General features: G+C 38.2%; 1 protein-coding gene across 2 annotated transcripts in view; it reads right to left on the bottom strand.

Annotated features, from left to right (window-relative positions):
- Nucleotides 1-9614: 9614 nt before the first annotated feature.
- The window catches only part of FGF10 (fibroblast growth factor 10), an 81450-nt gene continuing 69164 nt past the window's right edge, over nt 9615-21900 (bottom strand). Inside the window, exons 2-4 of one of the 2 annotated variants that reach the window (XM_054715274.1) lie at nt 18304-18407; nt 13998-14095; nt 9615-11146 (exon numbers count right to left, since the gene is read on the bottom strand). In XM_054715274.1, coding sequence (XP_054571249.1) covers nt 11086-11146; nt 13998-14095; nt 18304-18407 — 263 coding nt within the window. In that variant the 3' untranslated portion in view covers nt 9615-11085. Of the gene's footprint in view, nt 14096-18303; nt 18408-21900 lie in introns of both variants that reach the window. The other variant, XM_008151649.3, reaches the window with a different exon arrangement.

The following is a 21900-nucleotide window of genomic DNA, read 5'->3' as shown; positions in this document are numbered from 1 at the left end:
GATGTTACAATTGGAGGAAATGAGGTAAAGATATACAGGATCTCACTGTTTATTTATTTTCACAACTGCATGTGGATCATGAGCATCTCAAAAGAAAAGTTTAATTTACAAGTTTAAAAAGGAATAACCATCGTGGTACTAGAGGACAACTTGAGACAACTGACCTTCCTCTCTCACACTGCACTTCCCCTGGATCTTTCTGTTAAGGCAACCTTGGCAATGAATATTCCATGGCATCTGTATCCCTTAGTGCAGAAAAGCATATTTATTCCATGGTGCAATAAAGCACCATGATTAATACTTTTAATTCATTGGTATTCTAGACAAGCGAGCTCTGATGTAGCCAGTTGAGAGCAGAAAACCACCCAAATAAACCAAAATGATTTTTATAGGAACAAGACGAAGTGATCGGAAAACTCATATACAATTTAGAATAGGGCCAGGAAGCGTTTTGGAACATGTTTTGGTGGAAGAAGGAATTACGTAGACTGTTCTCTTTTTTCAATCTCTCTGCCAAGAGACAGCAGTACCCGAGATTTTCCATTTTAACAAATCTTCTCTAACACTTAGTGCCATCAGGATTTCCGACTTTTCTTATTTTGATGGTCTCTTATTGGTTTATTTCCTTAGAAACTGGCAGGAGTTCTGCGTACTAATCTTTCTGTGCTGCAAATAACCTTTCCAAATCTGAACTTTACATGGAATAGTTTCTGCACTGTAAGATTTTGTCTTTTTGAAAATTTTGTTAAAAGTTGCCCCAAAGTATCTGGCATTCTAAACCTTTCATCATTAAAACTGTGTTTTGGCTTTAGGAATAGATAAAAGTTAACAGAGGAAACTAAGTAGTCAAATAATAGACCCACACACACAGTTGAATTTGAGTTATGAAATTCAACTCTGTAGGTTTCAGTTTGCCTGGGACTATTCCTGCTCATGCCTGTTGTCTGAGTGTGATTATTAATAACTAGAGGCCCGCATGAAATTCATGCAAGAGTAGGCCTTCCTTCCCCCAGCTGCTGGCACCCGGCAGGCACCGGGGACCCGGGCTTCCCTTGCAGCCCTACGTCTGGTCTAATTAGCATATTATGCTTTTATTATTATAGATTTCCCTTTCAATTTCAAATGCTTGTTGATTTGGATGAAAAATTAATACAATCGTCCTATATACACGATAAAGGGGGACCTAGAAGTAAAGAGGGATGCCATTGGCTATCCTAGAAGTAAAAAGACTACCATTTTATCCATGTCCTACACTGTAACAAAAATCAATTTCACAGGAATTGAAAATGTAAATATGAAAGAAATCTTCAGAACTTTTAGAAATAATTATAAGAGAAAAATCTTTACATTATGATGGGGAAGAATGGATTTAAAATAACAAGAAAACACAAACCATATTAAATTTTTTTCATTTGGAGACTCTTTGAAGAGCATTTGACAATATGTGGGAAAGTTCAAAGATTCTCATCTCTAGTTACACCGTGAAGAGGTCTTTGACCTTGTACACAAAGGGATTCTACAAGACATTTATTGCATCTGTAGTTATGTAAGTTTAGAAACAACCCGTACGTGCATCAGTTTGAGGATGGATAAAGAAATTGTGCCATTTTCATAAAAGAGAATGCCACAGAGCAGCTAAAACAAATGCATGGATTATGAAAAACTATGGGTGGCTCTGCAAGAAACGGGCATGCCTCAAACGGGCATTGATTGTCCTGATGCCTAACCTGTATTGGGGACCGAAGCGACTGGGGACAGAATGGTTTTCTTTAGGTAAATGTGCCACACACGGGTACATTTTATCTTCCTGTTGGTTTAGCCTGTATCAGAACATATCATGTGACAAACATACCAGGTTCAGCGGAAGGGGAGTGAAAATCTGTGGAAGAACTATCAATGACTTAAGCTATGCAGACGATACCATTTGACTTGACAGAAATGACGTCGATGACAGTGAAAGGAAATGCCAAAGCAGGACTGCATTTGAACATTGAGACGTTAAACATCATGACTACAGGAGAAATACACAACCTTAACACAGACAGCGAAGACACTGAGATTGTTAAAGGTTACCTTGGTTCAGTCATCAGTTCAGATGGAGACTTCAGCCAAGAAATCCAGGGAAGCTGAGACTCGGAGGGGCAGCAATGGAAGATTTAGCAAGATCACCGAGAGCAAAGCTGTGTCATTAGAGAGCAAGGCTAAGGTCATCCACACCCTCCCATTCCCACTGCTAAGTCTGGAGATGAAAGTTGAACAGTGAAGAAGGCTGAGGGAAAATTTGATTCTTTGGGAATATGGTGTTGGAGGAGAACTTTACAGGTACTCTGAACCACTGGAAAAACGAACAGGTAGTCCCTACAGCAAATTAAGCCTGCATCATTGCTGGAGGCAAATAAGACAAAACTGAAGCCGTCTTACGTGGTCACATCATGAGAAGTCAGGGTTCTTTGGAAAAGACAATGCTTCTGGGAAAAATAGAAGGCAGCCGGAAAATACCAAATATGAGATGGACCTTCTCCATTTAAAAAAAGCCACAGGCATGAGTCTACAGGAGCTGAGCAGGACTGTGAGAACACAGTGGTATGGACCTCACTCATTTAGAGGGTTGCCAGGAGTCAGAGCTGACGCAATGGCACGTAATATACAGACCAAATAAGAACTTGTACAAAACCATGGAGGCAGCGTGGCCTTTTTCTCTCCAAATGGACTAGGTCATCTGTTTTCCTGCATTTTATCAGTGAGGCTGCTGCAGACAAATGCACATTTCAACGTGATTATTTTTGTGAAAGTGAAAAAAGAGGAACACTACATAATTTTATATTTTAAGATTCACTAGCATACTCAGAATATTTTAAAAAATCTGTTTATCGTATATTGTATTTTAGCTGCTTTGTGATATTTTAAATACAATGAAGAGTGAGGTCTTTGAAAAAAATTCAAGGATATATTTTAGAACTTATAACATTCCCAAATTGTTATCCTATCCTAGGTTAAACTCATGCATAGTAATAAAAAACTATACTAGTTCATAGAATATAGAGCCTCCAGGAAAAAAAAAATTGTACATATAGTGTGAATTAAGTATGTATTCTTTTAAGTTGTCTTGTGTGAAACTATTAGTTGTACATGTTGATTACACCTAAGACTTAGGTTTTTAAAAGATATATTTTTATTGATTTCAGAGAGGGATAGAGAGATAGAAACATCAATGATGAGAGAGAATCCTTGATTGGCTGCCTCCTGCATGCCCCACACTGGGAATGGAATCCACAACCTGGGCATGTGCCCTGACTGGGAATTGAACTGTGACCTCCTGGTTCATAGGTCCATGCTCAACCACTGAGCAACACCAGCCGGACCTAAGACTTGTTTTAACCTAAGTTTATTTTTACATCAAAACTTTATAATCCCTATCTCTATTTCTGACTGGGTTATTGAAATATTTCCTCTGACCCATTCACTGACATTTACCTTTGCCTCATGGACGTCTGGGCACCTATCTCCATGGGGCTTGAAGAGTGTTTCTGTTTTTCATCTTTGGTTTCACTACTGGCTACGTTGTCACAGTGTTAAAAGTGGATATTAAGAGGCTTAAGGGGACATCTGCCCTGAAACAAATCATTTGCTTCCTGAAATTGGCAATTTGATGTTGATGTGGAGGAACCATCCAAAGACTAAGATTCCGGGATCCGGTCACAACCGGTATCTAAGGGGAAGGGGAGTGGTGTTCTTGTGCTTTGGTTTTCCAAATTTCGCCTTTTTATTCAGAGCTGAACATATGTCTCATAAGTCCCATTTCTCTTCCTTTTGTCTCTTGTGTCACAGTTGGCAAAGTAGTTCATGGGAGGGCGTTAGGCAGGGATGGTGGTGATGAGGTTTTTAGGAGACTAATGAAGACTATTTCCCTCTATTCCTATTTTAATGAGAACTTGGATTTTATTGTTGATACTATGAGTTGTCCCCTTGAGACCTATTGGAATAATTTCTTTAAAACTGTATTTCCTGAAATAATCATGCTTTGCATTTTATTCTGTATTTCTGTGCTCATCAGAATATAAACTGGCAAATACCACATGCTGAATAACGATGTGCGTGCCCTTTGACTTGTGAGAAGTGCTGTACCTCATTTTTTGACTGGCTTTTGCTATGTGGTAATTGTTAGGGAAACATCTGCTTACTGTCACATACTTTAGTATCCGATCTCATTGCGTGACATTTTGTTCTGTGACATTTAGTTCCCACTTGGGACTTGGAATTGGAAACCTAAAATTAAGTTCCATTTCCAACATAATAATAGGGAATTGTCCTGGATAATGATGTTTGAGGTTCCCAGTAATGGAATTTCAACAGAGCACTTTGGGGAAAAAATAATAGCAAATTGTTATCAGTGATTTTCTTTATAAAATACAAATACTTAGGTCCCAGAAACTGTTTGGAGGAACTTCTTTGGGAGTTTCTTAGTTTTGAGAATATTATCCTTTAGTTTTTGGACTCATGGGAAATTGAAATGAACTCTCTTCTAAGTTTGTATACCTACCCATCTCTCATTTACCATTCATAACTGACAATTTTTTCCTCCTTAAGGAAACATTTAGGAATGTTCCTTTTGAAATGTCTGAGTATACCTTTCTAACCTTTAGGTTATCCACAACAGAACTATCTGCACAGGTTCTTTCTGTTCATTCTTTCATAAAATAAAAAGAGAATGATTTTAGACAATTGCCATTGTGCCTCTCTCTCGTTTTGGCACTTGGCTTAATGCCCATTGCCTTTGCTTCATATCCTGGAACTAGACTGGTGAACCCATTCTCACTCCTCTGTGCTGTTGGCACTCTCCAAGCTAGTCCTAAGCATTTCCCTCATGGGTTTGTTCCAGGAAGTATTGTGTGTCCTAAGCGTCTCCATGGACTTATTAAACTCACGTGCTGTTTAAGCAAAAACTGAGGCAACCATCATTCAGAAGAAGGGGTAGCTAGCTGGTTTGCTTTGGTTCTGTCAAATTGTCTCCACCCTAAAAACAAGCAAACAGCACATACGAGGTGTCTTAGATCTAGTTCCAGAGGAAACAGACTGTGATAGAGAATTGCGTGTGGGAAGTTTACTGGAGCTTGCTCCTGGGACACCTGTGAGGGGTGGCAGGAGCAGGGTTAAGCAGAGGGAGAAAAGTGGATCTGAGATGAAGTCACAACAAATATCTCAGCTGATCCCACAGGGGATGACCCCATTGGATTATCCCATTTGTGCAGAGGGGCAAGGCTTTTATACCTGACACTGAGCTGTCGTTGCATGTAGACTCCATAGCAGGAGAGTAGGGGGCGTGTAACTTGCCTTCAAGACCTGGGGAATGAGTGCCTGGGTCTTGAGAAAGTGATCTGGGCCGTGTTCCACCCATTTCTAGGCAGTGTTCTAAAAGCTGAATTGCTTTCTTGGAAACAAAGATGGAGGCACATTTCCCCTATTTTTCAATATATTTGTAAAGGATTAAGGCTTCGCTAGAAGAGGGCTACACAGTGCAGAATGGGCAAGCTATCCTTGCCCATCTGTCATGCCCTCTGTTTCCTGTGGGTTGGACCGTTACCACTTCCACGTTTTATGAAAAATGATGCTTTATATTAGTTGGAAAAAACAAAAGCTGAATAAATGGACAAACCACTTCTATACTGAGACATACACAACTTTGCTAGACATGCTCATGCTCAGGGTATGTGCCCCTCTCTTTCAAGGAACTATTGCACCTACCTGCCCACAGACACTGCCACCTCCATATCTGCAGCAAGAAGGCTGTGTCCATGCTGCGGTGCTTTTCACATGACCTCTGCCTCCCTTGCCTGAAGCCTCAGAAAGCCTTCCCATCTTCCCGGTGTGGGGGTGGGGTGGGGAGAGAAGGAGGTTCAGAAACCAAGTCCCTTCTCCTGAGCTGACCCACAGCCCAGTACTCACAGTGCTCAGCAGCATGAATTTATATATAGTGATGCTCTAGTCAATGGTCAGAGAACGATTTTTGTAGAAGAAAGAAATAATACATAAAGTAAATCTGAAATCTGTATAGTAAAGTCATCTCAAGTAAATGTAGAGATATTGAAGGTGACTCAGTCATTATTTTATCACATTAAGACCTTTTTAAATATTCACAATTGACCAAAATGAGGGCAGAAATGAGTTATTATACAAGACAGTTAAAAAAACATGATAACATAACATTCAATCTCTACTTCTGCCCAAGTGTTAGGCATATTCAAAGTTTTTGGTCATTCATTTTTATTTTAAGCTAAAGGCCCAATGCACGAAATTCATGCACTGGGGAGGGTTCCCCCTCAGCCCAGCCTGCACCCTCTCACAATCCAGGACCGCTGGCTCCTAATTACCCACTTGCCTGCCTGCCTGATCATCCCTAACTGCTCCCCCCCCTGCTAGTCTGATCGTCCCTAACTGCTCCCTCTGCCAGCGTGGTTGCCTCTAACTGCCCCCTGCCCCCGCCAGCCTAGTCACCCCTTACTGCTGCCCCTGCTGGCCTGGTTGCCCACAACTGCCTGAGATAACTTTTCCAAAAGTTTGTACTGCTAGACATGGCAGAGCCAGGATTAAAAATGATCTCTCTGGTAGAAAAATATATTCTACTAGAGGTCCAGTGCACAAAATTCCTGCACGGGTAGGGTCCCTAGGCCTGGCCAGCAATCAGGGCCAATTGGGGCCTTCCGGCTGCCAGCCAGGGCCTCCTTTCCCTGGCTGCTGCTGGCTGGGCCTTCCTTCGTTCCACGCCACTCCCTGGTGGTCAGTGCATATCTTTGTGAGCAGCTGAGCGATCAGTCTCCCAGATGAACTCCCGTAGGGATGATTTGCATATTAGGTGCATATATATATATTCCTCCAAGAAAAGTATCCATAATGAGAAATGTGTTGTTAAAATAAAATACCGTCGTTATCTGTAGAGTTACATTTCTGAAAAATTGAAAAATATTGGGCTATACATGGTGTAGTTCTAATTTTTTTTGATAGAGTGCGAAGAGTGATTCTGGGATTAGGAGATCTGCATTCACTACCTGGCAAAGAGCTCTGGAAAAGAAAATGGACCTCAATTTTATCATTCATAAAATTGGGATATAAAATTAGAATGATAGAGATCCACATTTTAGATAATATAATGCATTTGATATAGGAGACAAATCTTGAACAAGGTTTCTGGTGACAGAACTATGTGATGTCCCAGAACCAACCTGAGATATGTTGAAAGCTGAATGCTCCTGTGGTTACATGCAGGATTGATTTAGCAGGCGGTTCCCCCAGAGTAATTTTGTTTTGTTGAAGGCCTGCCGACTCCTTGCTTATTTTATTTTTTATTTTTATTGATTTCAGAGAGAAAGAAAGAGGGAGAGAGTTAGAAACATCAGTGATGAGAGAGACTCATTGATCAGTTGCCTCGTGCATGCCCCCTACTGGGGATTGAGCCCACAACCCAGGTATTGGCCTGACCTAGAATTGAACTGTGACCTCCTGGTTCATGGGACAATGCTCAACCATTGAGCCATGCCAGCTGGGCGACTCCTTGATTGTTTAACTATCGGGTGTAGAAAAGAAGATGGAAGCTGAGATGGTAACAAATGGAGAATCCTGGATCTTATTTGCTTCACTGGTAAATGAACAGAGAAGGAATAAACAAATTAAGACAGAATGTTTGGCAAATATGTCTGTTTACAAAAGAGCTGTATAATTAAAAAAAAATGGATTTACTACAGTTTTTGGAGAAGGGGACCCTTATTCACCTGTCTTGTGGTTTCACACAGTAGGATCATGGGAATTCAATAATGTCTTTGGATTCAAAAGTTGGTTCTGCAATTATACTGGGAAATTAAGACTAAAAGATGGGAGCTATATTATAAATCAGTGTGAGTCCAGTTACCTCTCTCTTGTGTAAACTGCCATGAATGACAGGGGTCAGGACTGCAACCCACAACAGGCCATATGTTTGAATATTGTATTTAATTTTTCCCAATAGTAGGAATGAAAAACTTAAATATTCGGAAACCATGAATTTTATCACTATGGAATATTTATATATATGGAGAGAAACATAATAAAAAAAACAACATAAGCCAGGAGACTGTATCAATAATTCTAGGTACCCAATATTAATTAATTGCCTCCAACAATCTCTGCTAATATTACTGTGGAGTCTTTTATTCATTTGCAGTAGCTCAATTAGGTAATGGTGTAAATAAACTCTATCTTTTCCTTGTGCTTTTAACAAGGATATAGCTTTCACATAGCTAGTTAATATCATCTGGAGTTAAAAATGAGGAGAAAGAGAAAGATAAACTGTTGCAGTTGAATATGCTGATTTGACTATTTCTTAGGAGATCTTGGAGGATGGAATGCAGAATTCTCCTGGGGAAGATAAGGAGGATTGGTTGCCAATACTGACTTAAAAATACTATTTTAAAACACACACATACTATTTAGTTTCTTTTTTTTCCTGCATCATAAAACCACACTTTACATCCAATATTCAATTTATCAGGAAAACAAATAAGATATTGTTTGTATCTTTCCTTATATGTGATGCCATTTTTCAGTGTGTTTCTCTCTCTCTCTTTTTTTTTTCTTAGTAGGAAAGCTCCACCCAAACGTATTTTCTTGTATCATTTTTATAGATATTGGCTTAAATAACATTGATGTCAGAACATATTGATCACGTCACTGAAAAAAAAAAAGGCTATTGAAAAGTCTGGTGTTTAAATACCAAATGCTAAAATATTTTTAATGTTGAATTGAATCGATAAATGACCCCTAACCCGAATGCTTCCTATAACCATAAAAAGCAGTCTTTTTTTTTTTTTTTATTGCTAGCACCTCATAAAACACGGATTTTCATTTACTCTCCTTGAAAGGCCTCTGAGAATATTTGCATTGTCAGCAGCTGAAATTGACCACAGAAATGATAACGAAATAATTTAGAAAATTGTGAGATCATTTAGGCACTGAAGATGTGTGCAAGGTAATTAAAACCAAACTTCAGGGCGGTGAGGCTTGACTGCAATTGGCGATTCTGCAGCTGGGGTCACCGCTGAAGTTGTACGAAGGCATATGTTCAATTACAGTTGTAATGAGGAACACGGGATGGTTTGATTCTTCATTTGCTGCGCTCATCTCCAGAGGATGCAATTGCCTATATTAAAACAGGAACATAGACTCTTTTGTGGAGGATAATAAAATAGGTAAGATAATCCATGCCACGTGAATAGATGGTTGGCATATGGCTTTTCTCTTTGAGTCTAGAACTGTTGTCCTTAGCTGCTATCAAGGAAAAGACAAATGGAAATGTTCACTATTAGCCACGTAGGAATGAGATCAATGCCTCTGATCTCATTAGTTTGATCATGATTATTCCATGTTAACAAATACATATTGTTCATAAAGGTGTTTTTAGTGGATATTCACTTATAAGGGCATCTTTGTGTTTTGTTGTTTTCTAAATCAGCAAAAGAAAAGAAAAATGCACGTTATAAAGTTTTTTGTTGTATCATCCATTGTACACAAGACAGAGTAAGAGATGTAAAGCATGTTTTTTCTTTTTATTTCTTTTTTTATTTTAACAATGAAAAAAACGAACGGCATTTAATTTTTAGATTTTATTCTACATGTTGATATACTTGAAAATATTAGTACATACCCTTGGGATAAACTTAAAGAAAGACTTATAACGTCATGTTGTGATATAGGCTAATATATGGTAGGAGGACCACCTTTTGATTTCGTGAAAACTTGCATTCATCTCAATGATCATTCTCTAAAGTTTGCAGAATTACACTGAGCCTGGCTACAGTCAAGGCCCTACTCTTGGCTTTAAAACAAAAGCAAACAAGACAAGACAAATACAATCTTTCCCGTTTAAAAAATGCACTATAGAATAAGATCTTGAAATCTCTGATTTGAATAAATAGGTGAAGGCTAATTAGAATGAGTGAAAAAAATGCAAGATTAGAAGATGCATGTTTAAGTCAGTAGTCTCATTTCAATAGATGTAGCTAAGAACCATTTTTGCTTTTGCCCTGCCCAGCACTGCCCTTTGGTGCACTGCTTTTCCTTCGTTCCTGTCATGTGGGGTGCAAAACCCGTACCTCGTCAACTCTGGTCATGTGATTGAAACTTGGTCCATCACAGTGCCCGCATCCCTTGTCATACAGATTGCTCTAGAGGTTGATATGTTATTTAGACTTGGCTGATACAAGTCATACCTAGGCTGTTTCCATTGTGGGATCTTGAGAAAAAGGTCTTGGGTTTTGGAGTTGGAAGGAAGAAAATTGGATGCAAGGAATAGCGGAGAACATAAAGCCAGTCAGAGATCAGAGGGCCTGAGAGCCACAGGGAGCACACCATAGCTGCTCCGTGTCCAGTGCTGGAGGAACACAGAGCTGCCCTTCCTTCCCAGTATTCCTCCCAAACATCCCTCTTTTTTCTTACTGCTTAGTTTAAGTTGCAGAAGTCCTATCTAGTAAAACAGACAGGAATTCTGAATGAATGGAATATTTGCATGTAAATGGGCTCCTTCTACTGGATATCTTCCCTTAAGTTTGTCATGGCTTCCTACAGGCATCTTTATTTACACAAAGTTTGGACTTCACTGATAAAGAAAAGATGAAACTTACTTTTGTGACTAAGCCTAAACCCTGAATTAACAACATCAAAATTATTAGATCTGCGCAGCATGAATGTTTATCCATTTAAATAGTGTCTGTAACCTCGCTTGGGCCCTGGATCCAAGTTATTACGTTGAATTCTTTTCTCTCTCTCCTTTTCAAAATCAAGTTCATGGGCCTACTCTATGCCCTTGAAATCAGATTTTGCAGCCTCCTGGCTTTCCTCCAAACGTCTCATTGTTTCACAAGCCATCCTGGTTTTCAATTCATCCTTCTCGATCCACTGTGTAAATAGGTGGACCTGCGTACTCAGGAGAAGTCGAACGCATTTGGTTGTTATTAGAGGAAGGATAGCTGACTCACACATGTAAAACATTAAAAGAAATCTTACAAATGTTTGAGTGATGTTTTTTTTCTGTTGTTGTTGTTGTTGGAGGCTGTGGGGCATTTAACCACATCCTGCCAGGCACACTCGAGCTTCTCTCTGTATTTCCAGGTATCGTTTTAGGCTAATAAAACAAACAAGGACACTATTTTAATTTTCTTTTCCCAGCATTTTTATTAGTTTACTTAAATGGAACATGCTATACACTGTGCAGCCTTTCGGAAGGTGGGAGGAAGGGGGATTCTATATTGTCACGAGGAGTCTCCCCAGGGCCAGCACTCAGATAGACACGCATTTGTGGCTGATGTACCTTGACATTGTGGTGGGGTGTGAGGGGGAGCTCCTGAAATAATGATGCTTTTTAAAATATATGTACAATATTCAGGGCGGGAACTGCTTTTCCTTCAGTAGCACAATTCAGCTGCAAAGGGGTCCAGTATTCTGTCTCAATATTGGGCAAAGATGCCATTTTTAAATGCAGGAGAATCTCATTACTCCTTATCAGACTTTCTGTGCTGTGTGTGTGCGTGCCTGTGTGTGTATTTTGAGGGGAGAAGTAAGGGAGATGTTTTCTATTTTTGGCTTCTGCCAGCTTTGATACATTTTGCTAGAAGCTGTTTTAGTGTTTTGAGTACTATAATGACGACTGCTTACACGGTCTCCTTGGTAATCTAAACGGCTGTGTGAAATACGAATCCAGTTTGTGCCCTCTTTGCTGTTACTGTGGTCATCTAATACTGTATTTGTCTCATCAAATATTTAATTTGGGTTGTGGGTGGTCCATCTTCATATGTCAGGTGCAATTATTATTTTAAAATAAAAGAACCAAGATAATCTAGTTCTGATAGGAATGCATTACACTACAGCTTGCAGACTCAGTTACCAATTAAATGTGAACATATAGATTCCAACCACAAAACTTAACATTTTTTTAGTATCCCATTTGTTAAAAAAGCAAGTTGGAAGCCAGGTACCATGAAAGGCAATGTTAGCCATAGCCTATTCACTGTCTCAAATGCATTTCTTTTGAAATACCAACTTTTTTTTAAAAAAATGAGAAAAAATAAGACCTATTATAGGATTACTTTATGGGAAAGTTTCTTAAGAAAGCTAATTGTTAAATAACAGATTAAATGGAAGTGCTGGTTACACATTGACACAATTAAGGTATAAGAAAAAGTCACAAAACACCAGCCTTTCTAGAAGTTAAACTTTAGTAAAGAGACACGTTTAGTGAGCCTTTTTCTTGTACCAAAATACCATGTCCAAACAATAAACAGGCCTTTTTAAAACAAGAAGTATGAAGGTAAAACTGCAGCATCAACATACTCTTATAGTTATCACTTGAAACAGTTAGAACAAATAGTCTTTTTCTACATTTTTTAAAATCACTACAGACACTGCAAATAAGGCTTAAGTATTTATTTAGTGGAGTACAATGCGTGTTGACCGGTACACTCTTATGTCCTGTTTTCTATACCTGCTCTAACAGAATGAATTTCGATATGGTTACATTATGGAACCTTCCAAAGCTCTTTGAATTTACAGAGAAGATGTTTTATTTGGTTTTGTAGAGACTAGATCACACAGCTTGAACAGGTTGTTCAGTATATGGTTACACATATACCAGGATATATTTGCTCAGATTAAGCCCCTGGGAGAGTTGCACTTCGTACCAAATTCCTCGAGAGTTCCTTTGAGGGAGATGCACAACGGGGACTTTTAAAGGGGTCTTATGTACGAAGACAGCCTCTTCATCACCTACCACTGCTACAGGTGGCAGACAATCGTTAGTAAAAAATGAGGCTAGGCTACTAAGGTGTATTTAACAACCAATTTTCCTTCTTTTATATATTCTTGGAGACCCATTGATGTATTGGAAGGGAAACATTTAGCCTTCTGGTCTATTTCTTAGGAAAGAAAGCCTTAGCAGTGATACATGTTTTTAAATGATGGCAGACATCTGTCACTCATGCCATGCCCCAGCACTGTCGTGTGGGGGGTTGACGGTTGTCATTGCCGAAGTGCAGATTAAGTCAACCGATCGCCCCTGGGCACTCACACTGCTCCTCCCACGTCATCTCCTGCTCTCGAAGTGTTTGCCAAGTTCTGAAATCACTTTGTCGTGAACATGCATGTGGTGTGCTGAAGAAAAAGCAAAGGCCAATCAGAGGGCAGCTGCTGAGGACACTCTTTAAAACCCCGAAAGATATTTAACATCCTATTAAATAAATAACTTAGAAGGAAATAGAAAGGGATGAAGGCAGAATGCACAAGCATACCATACTATTTGCTTTGTTAGAACAGTTTTACACTAACATGTGTACATCTTTTAACCCTATCCAATGCTCCACGATGCCACGCCCAAAGCTCCTTTGGTTGTGCACAGAACATGACCCAAGTGCTTTCCAGTAAATGCTTGCATGTCTTCCTGCTCATTGAATCACTCGGCTGGAATGAGCAACGAAAGTCTTTGACATGAGTTCATATTCCATAAATAACTTTTCTGAAGATCATTCAACAGATTGTTCCGTGTCCTTTCAGTTCTATCTCAGAGGTTAAAAAAACACACACAAAAACAAACATAAACAAAAACTTAACCCAAAAAACCCAGCCACAATGTTGTTCGTTTAGGAGTAACTTCTATTCCATTTGATCCGCCTCTATCTGGATTATAAGGCATGACACAGAACTAATGAAAGGAACATCATACATCAGCAGTGTGTACAAAAGCCTTTAAAGACTTCCTTTCTTTCAAGCAAGCAGACGCCTGCCATGCGTCTTTGCCTTTTGAGCTACTGTGTTCATGAAGAATACCCACTATTCCTGGCCAAAGAGCCTTTGGTTCCGCTGCACCCACAAGCACTGGCTGCTTCTATGAGTGCACCACCATTGGAAGGAAATGAGCGGAGGTGTTTTTCCTTCGAGTTTTCTGTCCTCTCCTGGGAGCTCCTTTTCCATTCAATGCCACGTACATCTGTCTCCCATTGTGCTGCCAGTTGAAGGATGCATAGGTGTTGTATCCATTTTCCTCGATCCTCTCCTTCAGCTTACAGTCATTGTTAAATTCTTTCTGCAAAGAAAAACCCAAAATCTTTTATTCTTATGTTAATGGTACTTGGTTCCATTGGATTGGAGCCAGCTGTAGAACCCCAGTTCGAGGGTTTGTGTGCTGTTGACATTTGTAGACAAGGTGTGCACTTAACACAAATTCAACAGCAGGGGGTAAAACTAATAACTCATAACTACAAAGCAGATTCTATGTATGAAGACAGGTTATTTACTTTAATTGATCATCATAGACACATACTGAGACCCTTTAACAAAGCTGGCATGCCTTGAATATGACGTGGTTTGAGTGCCTAGAATGATTATCGTGAAATAAACTTTCCACTCACAATATTTATGATGAGTCAATGATCAAAAATAGTGTTATTATCTTCCCCCCACCCCAAGAGTAATGACTAGGGTGCCTCATGGGTAAAATTGGATTATAAGAAAAAGGTAGGTTTTTCAAGTTTTTAAACTTTACCTACCTCTAAATCCACAATAAACACACCCACATTGATGAGAAAGCAGATCTCATAATATTTCCAGATAACCATGCGGCCAGGGGAGAAATGAGTGCTTTTCTCTCTTCTAAACACCAGATTTCTCACTTTTGTAAAATTATTTACAATTGTCCATAATTTGGAATTTTGATAGGTTTTATTCTGAGATCTAGGAATGATGGAAAACTAGGACGTGGAACGCTTTACTTTGTGAATTACCATATCAAAGAAATTATAAATATGGTGACTAGCACTGGCAATGTTGTATAACCCTGAAGACTTTGATCTTGGGAAATTCCACTCTATAGCTATAGTGCTTTGGCTTTGTTTCAAGTGACCATGTGTTTTTAAGGGGATCTTTTGGGACAAGGATTGATGTCTTATTCATTCCATAAATCCAGGATCTCACTCTGGAGTTAATAATGAAGGGGAGGTGCCTCACTAATTTCTAGACTCTGGCTTCAAACATGTCCTTCTTTCCTTATACCCAAACTGACACAGTCAAGAAGTTAAGACTTGGGGCTTTTGCTCTTCTGGTTCTACCTTCTCCATCCAAACCAATGGCAATGTAGGCATCTTTCAGTTGAGGGGTCGACTGGGCAGTTCAAATAGCTTCTCTCACCTCAGTACTTTTTGAAATTTCTACTTAATTCATAATTCTTGAACATGTGTATATTTAAACATCCAGGTTTCTGTGGGCTAGATTATAATTGTGAACATTAGCAGAATCATCATAAACAGGTATAGTTTATGTTAATGTGGTTAGTTTAAGCTTTGTTACCTGGAATGAATTTATCCTATGTGCTTCTCTTCTACAAAGTAATATTTAAATGTGGTTTTCAAAGCAGATATGATTTTTTACATGCATAATTACATTCATTTCATTAAGCGGGGTACAGTTTAGAGACTGGGAGGATAGAGAAACTTTTAGATAATTTTATATTTTAAACAGGGCTGTGTAGAAAAGTAGTTATTTTTTCTCCCAACAATAAATTTATACAACAATGCTTCTTAAAGTGAGGTACACCTGTAGCAGACTCCTCATCTCAGGCTTTTTTAATATTTAGACTATAGCTCACATGCTGTATTAGAGTCTCCACAGGAGGCCCCAGGAATCTCTTGTTTATATCATTTAGGTAAATTATAAGTGTTAAGATGTTTTGTTTTGTTTTTTAATTTAGGCTAGAGCAAGATCTCAAAGTAGAGTCTGAGTTTAGAAAAAGGTTTTGAATTTCTTTAGGATACCAGGTACATTTCTTTGGTCCTTACATCATGCCCTTTGAAGGCCTCATCTGTTTAAATTCAGTCTTAAAATTTATTTTCTTAATTCTGTCAATCAAGGGAAAACTAATAATACAATAGATGCATTGTTCAGAAAATGAATAATGAAAACATAAGAGGTATACATTTTCTCACAAGGAAATAGAGGAAAATATGCAAAAGAATAGAATATGGAGTTCGTTTAATCAATGACTCTGGTTGCCTAACTGATATTTTTAAGAGATCTTATAAAATCAAAAAAATGAAGACAGGAATTGCAAGAGTTGTCTCCTGACATACAGAATTATATCAGGTGTGTGCTCATGAATTTTGATGGTATACCCTTTAGATACAAAGTTCCCAGACCTGTTCCATCCTGAACAGGACATTCAATTTGAGGAGAGTTTTCATTTAATTTAAACAAATAATCATTTTTCACTCTTCCTAATGATAATGCAAAATCACAAGATGATGCACTATGGTTAGAGAATGGGTTTCTCTTTGAAACTGGCTGGAAGTGGAGAGCCTAGATTGTAATGAGCTGAGCTCATTGGAGAGGTAGTTAGGTTTACGCATTACATAGCTCAGTGGTGCATGGCTCTAAGTGCTGAGAAATAGTGGAGAACAAAGCAGACTCTGACCTCTTGAAGTTCACAATCTACTAGAAGACAGTCAACAAAAAACACATTAATGAGCCTGGCCGGTGTGGCTCAGTGGTTGAGCGTTGACCTATGAACCAAGAGGTCATGGCTCAATTCCCAGTCAGGGCACATGCCTGGATTGCGGGTTCAATCCCCAGTGTGGGGCATGTAGGAGGCAGCCAATCAATGATTCTCTTTCATCACTGATATTTCTCTTTCTCTCTCCCTCTCCCTTTCTCTCTGAAATCAATAAAAATATATTAAAAATACATTAATGAGAAAAATATATGATAAGAGCCATTGCAGACCATTAAAAAGGGTGCTGTGATAGAAAGCATGGGACACCTATTTCAGATACAGAGATAGAATGTACAAATTCATAAACCTCAGAGCTCAGGAAGAAACATAGGCACAGTCCATGAGCTGTGTCAGGATAGAAAAAAAAAATGTGGGACAATGGGAGATAAAGTATTTAATACTTCTATGACATAGTTTATTTGAGAGTTATTCATTTTTCCTTGATGTCACCTTTTTAAAGAAGTATACTTTATCAATTAAAAATTATTTCAATCTTTTATTGCAATTACATTTTTTTTTTTTTACATTTTCTCCCTCAATCTAAACTCATATTAGCTGGCTTTACTTTAAAGCATTGGTTTTGACTGAGTGTGCATATCAGTAGCTCTTTAAGGATTATACATATACTTGGTCCTCTTACCCAGCAATTCTGGTAATAGTAGATTAAGGAGAGACCTGGGCACATTCATTGAAAAGAAAAAGAAAAAAATGCCTCAAAGATGAGTATGCTGTGAACCTCTAAATAAAATCACTTTCTAAAATACTCTGTTACTCTTCTAGGCTCATTAGTAGAGCAACATATATTGGAAATTTTCAAGTAAAATTTCTCTGACTCCCCCCACCCCAGCCAAAGGTACTGACCCAACATATGTCTGACTTTCTAATTATAAGTGGACTTGATATGAATGAAATACATGACCAGTTATGGAATCAAGTTCCAATGATTCTCAAATTGTGGTTCCCAAACCAGTAGCATCAGGAGCAACCAGGACCTTGTTAAAAGGGCAAATTCTTAGATCCTACCCAGACATACTAAATCAGAAAATCTGGGAGTGTGTTTTCATAAGCCCAGTGATTTGAACACATGGTCAAGTTTGAGAGCTACTGGCACTCCCTTCCTTATGTTCATTAACAAAAGAAGTTTATGTACACATTTTAAAGTGATTATTTCCTGATTCTGGCTATGGAATACCGGGATGTATGTATCCAAAGCACCGGCTGGATACCAGCTCCATAATGGAGTGAATCACTATTGTCTGGGTAGACAAAATTCTGGAGTTGATTGCATGGCACACAAAATGATAAATTTTTTGATATGTCTCCCCATTTCAGATATTAACAGAATACAAAACGTCCAAGTCTCTGTTTCATGTCCAGCTCTAACACATACACATTATATGGTTTTCTACTCAAGATTTTTGTTCTCAATGATCCTTTCTAAGTTGTCTGCAGTGCCCGTGCCAGTTTGACCAGATGCTTCCGTGAGAGTCTGACTGGTGAGCAATCCAGAACACTGACTGACGGATGCCAGCATCAGCCTGTGTGGTAGGCTAATGGGTGAACAACAGAGGAGATTATAGAGTTGGAAGAGCTACCCTGCCAGCCCTTGAAACTGTGCTGAGCAGCCCACTGTGGCTCTATTTACTAGCAATGGAACGATAACAAAGCTATTCAATGTCTTTGGGAAACAGTCCAAAACTGTGGTAGTAATTTACTGCAGTGAATTTTGAAAATAAAAGCAGAATACTTACTGAGCCATAGAGTCTCCCCTTCTTGTTCATGGCTAAATAATAGTTGCTGTTAATGGCTTTGACTGCAACAACTCCGATTTCAACTGAAGTTATCTTCAGGATACCTGAAACATACAATTACAAAAGGCTACATTAAAAGGAGTCACATAAATTCAGTTGAGAGAAAGAAAAATGAGAAGAAATGACTGAGTTTACTTTTGATGGTTCTAAAACAAAATTGTTTTTTAAAAATTGGAAATAAAATGCCAACTTCTTTCAATGTGCCTGAAAACCCAGAAGCTGTATAAAAACAGGTAGTAGTTCTTTAAAAGAATTCCCCTGTATTTTACTCTGAGCATATGGGGAAATATTGTTTTAATTAAAATGCTTCCTTTGCTAACTCTGCATTTTCAACCCCATAAATATTGAAACAACTCTACTCATCTTAGTCTAGATTTCACAAAAACTTATCAGAGCACACATCTGTATTATGGTATTAAATTAAATCTGTAGCATATGTCAGTAATATGTCAGATTTGCCTCAATCTGTAAAAACAGTGGTAAACTATTTCTTCTTTGTAGGACACTTAGATAAACTAAATCTTTTGGCTACATTTAACTGATAAATTGATTTTCGGCAAATGTGTTGACATTTTGAGGTACAGAGTGACTAATCCCACACCCACATTATCTTTAACATAGCAGGATCACTACTCTGGTTTGGGAGGAAATCCATCAGCATTTTTTAAAGTTTTCTTTATTTTTATGGAAAGAAAATTTAAGTTTTCTGTTTTTTTTATTGTTTGTTTTTGTTTTTTTTGTCTTGTTTTCTGGAAAGAATGAAAAATGGAGGGAATTAGTAACTGATAGACAAGAGACCTTTCCCCCTAATACACGAGTTTCGGTTGGTGCAACTAGAGATACTTTTATCTGAAAAGTTTCTAGGTAAGTAGAGAAAAGGCATTTGATATTCTACTCAAAATGCCCACCTATTTCAGGTTAAGTAGGCCTTGGGTACTCACTACTTACTTCTTATTTTATGACTCTTGGGAAAGCTTTCTCAGGGTAGGAATCTGCACTGTGATGATCAAACGCCTCTGGACCCAGAGTGGCTGGGTCTGAATCCCGGCTTCTCATTTACTGGTCAATGACTGTAGCAGAAGTCACTGAACTGCCTGGCATCTCAATTTCATTTGTAAAGTGGGCAACCTAAGAGTAGCTCCCTCATAGTCTTGTTGTGAGGATTAAATCAGAGATACATATTAAATAATTAAAACTTGCTTAGAGCTTAGTGACTTCTTAATTATTATTAGAGGGAAGCTTTCCTCTAAGAGTTCTAGATTTTGGAACTTCTTCCTGAACAGAACCCACAAATTCCTATTGACTTAGCCCATACAATCTGGAAGTTGATAATATATTATTATTATTCAACCTATATTCCCTAGCATAAGAAAAACCATCCTGAATGTGATTGATAAACTGTGTATTTATACTCTTCCCAATGGGAAAGAGTGGCTTGTTTTCAAGACCTGAATGGCTCCCTTTCTTTCACACGTTGATGAGCCATGTGGAGGTCAATAGACATGCTTGCATTCTCCCATGCAAAGTTGGCCTAACCAGAGAGACTTGTGCCAGAACTGCATGCCAGGGACCATTCTGTCCAGGAATCCTGAAGGAAGCCTCCGGCCTGACACAGCACACTCTCTCATTAATAGAGTAAGATCGATTTTTATTGACAAACTCAAACTAAGGAAAGATGATGAAGGGTGAAGGAGACTTTTAACATCTATTTTCTTTACACTGGTAGTTCCTTTCAAGGTATGAACTCCTATACACACATGCATTTACACATTGTATGACATACTTTTTTTGCAGTTTATTTCTTTAGTTCTCATAACAATCCTATAAGGAGGTATTGCTATTTTCAGTTGCAGACGGAAAAAAAAATTGGAAGATACTGAGGTTGTATAACTCACATGTAAGTTCATAAAACAACACAGGCCAGGAATGATGGATCCAACATTTGAATCTTGGCTTTTAGAATATCTTGCTCAGAATCTCTGACTATTTTGCCTCTACATCATATCTCCTCACTCTTTCCTGTTTCAGGAATCCTGTTGGAAAACCATCTGACAAAATGCCTCATCAAGATAATAGTGTTTAACAGAAATACCACAGAGGACAATGTCTGATTTTAAGAAAAAGAAACCTAATGGACTTTATGTCATAAGCAGAAGATATGGAGCAAGGCAGATGCTAGGAATCTTGGGAAAAATATTTAGGCTGCTATTTACTTTGCCTGCTCAAGAGACAAGTAAACACTGCCAATAAATTGCAAGGTGTTCCCTATGTATGTATGATTTTGTAACTGGAAACTGTTAGAATGGAAAGGAATGAAGGATGATTTTAGCAAAGACTTTTTAAGGTGAATGAGAAGTAGTGGGATTAAGCTATAGTAACAGACTAAGTTGGGAACAGGAAACGTGTTGTGATATAAATATTACTAAATCCTTGACTGATCATTTATGAGAGTGTATTGCACGTGGTAGATCATAGTTAGCTTGGAAATCTGTAGGTTTCATTCTGCTTTGCACAAAATAGGAACTCAATATTCAAGAAATTCATCAATTGATTAACCACTTATCCCACTCTATGACTAGTTAAAGCTAGCCTGGAAAGGTTCAGTATACTTCAAAATAGAAAGAGGGAAGACATAGGTGATGTAAGATTCATTCAAATTCTGAAAATAATTTTTTGGGTACATCATATGTCAGTAAGTCATAATTTGATAATCTTGTGGGTGATGGACAATGACTGCCTTTGTTACAAATATATGTGAATGTGAGAGTGATTTTCTGAGAAACTCAAGTCCAGAGGACTTCTCTATTTTTCATAAAGAATCTCTCCAGTGTTCTCTGTTCTTTGATGAGCATGATCAAGTTTGCCTATACAAGTATTTTTGGAAAAGAGAAATAGAATTTTGTTTGACAATTTTTAGATAAATAACTTACAGTTTTATATGTGTATACCTTGATGTAAATTTAAATGCCAATTGAAGGACAGCTTTCTTGGAGAAATTAAGGGAACAGCAAACAAAATCTCTCTGTATTTCTCACAACTGATGTGAATCTACAGTTATCTCAAAATTAAACTTATAAAAAAAGCACTGTTTTGTCACTAAAAGAAACTAGCACCTGAAAATTATATCATCAATAGAAAGAAAATGAATTACATTTCCCATTCATACAATTTAGATATTTTATAAATTTAGACATTCTTATAGTAAAATTCTGTTACTTATATTAAGTTGCAACCACATCAGTTTTGCTATCTCTCAAAAGATGAATATGACAGGTGGTATTGTAAATTGGTTTAAGGGCTTTCGAACAGTTTCATACATAGGAAGATCTATGAGGAGAAGGGCACCCTTATAGGAAATGATAAAAAGTCAAGTTATGGCTCTCCTCTTGCAAAGTCTATGTTTTATTGGGAATATAAGACAAATGCAGAGATAATTCCAATAAAACATATGAAGTGATAGTGAGTACTTAAATGGAAGACAAGGGAGGCAAAGATGAAGGCAGTTCATACTGGCTGAGGTTCCAAGGCAGACCAACT

This window comes from Eptesicus fuscus, chromosome 4, assembly GCF_027574615.1.
Source record: "Eptesicus fuscus isolate TK198812 chromosome 4, DD_ASM_mEF_20220401, whole genome shotgun sequence".
In the NCBI taxonomy this organism is placed as follows: domain Eukaryota; kingdom Metazoa; phylum Chordata; class Mammalia; order Chiroptera; family Vespertilionidae; genus Eptesicus; species Eptesicus fuscus.
The sequence above is the reverse complement of the archived record's forward strand: the minus strand, read 5'-3'. Positions and strand labels throughout refer to the sequence as shown.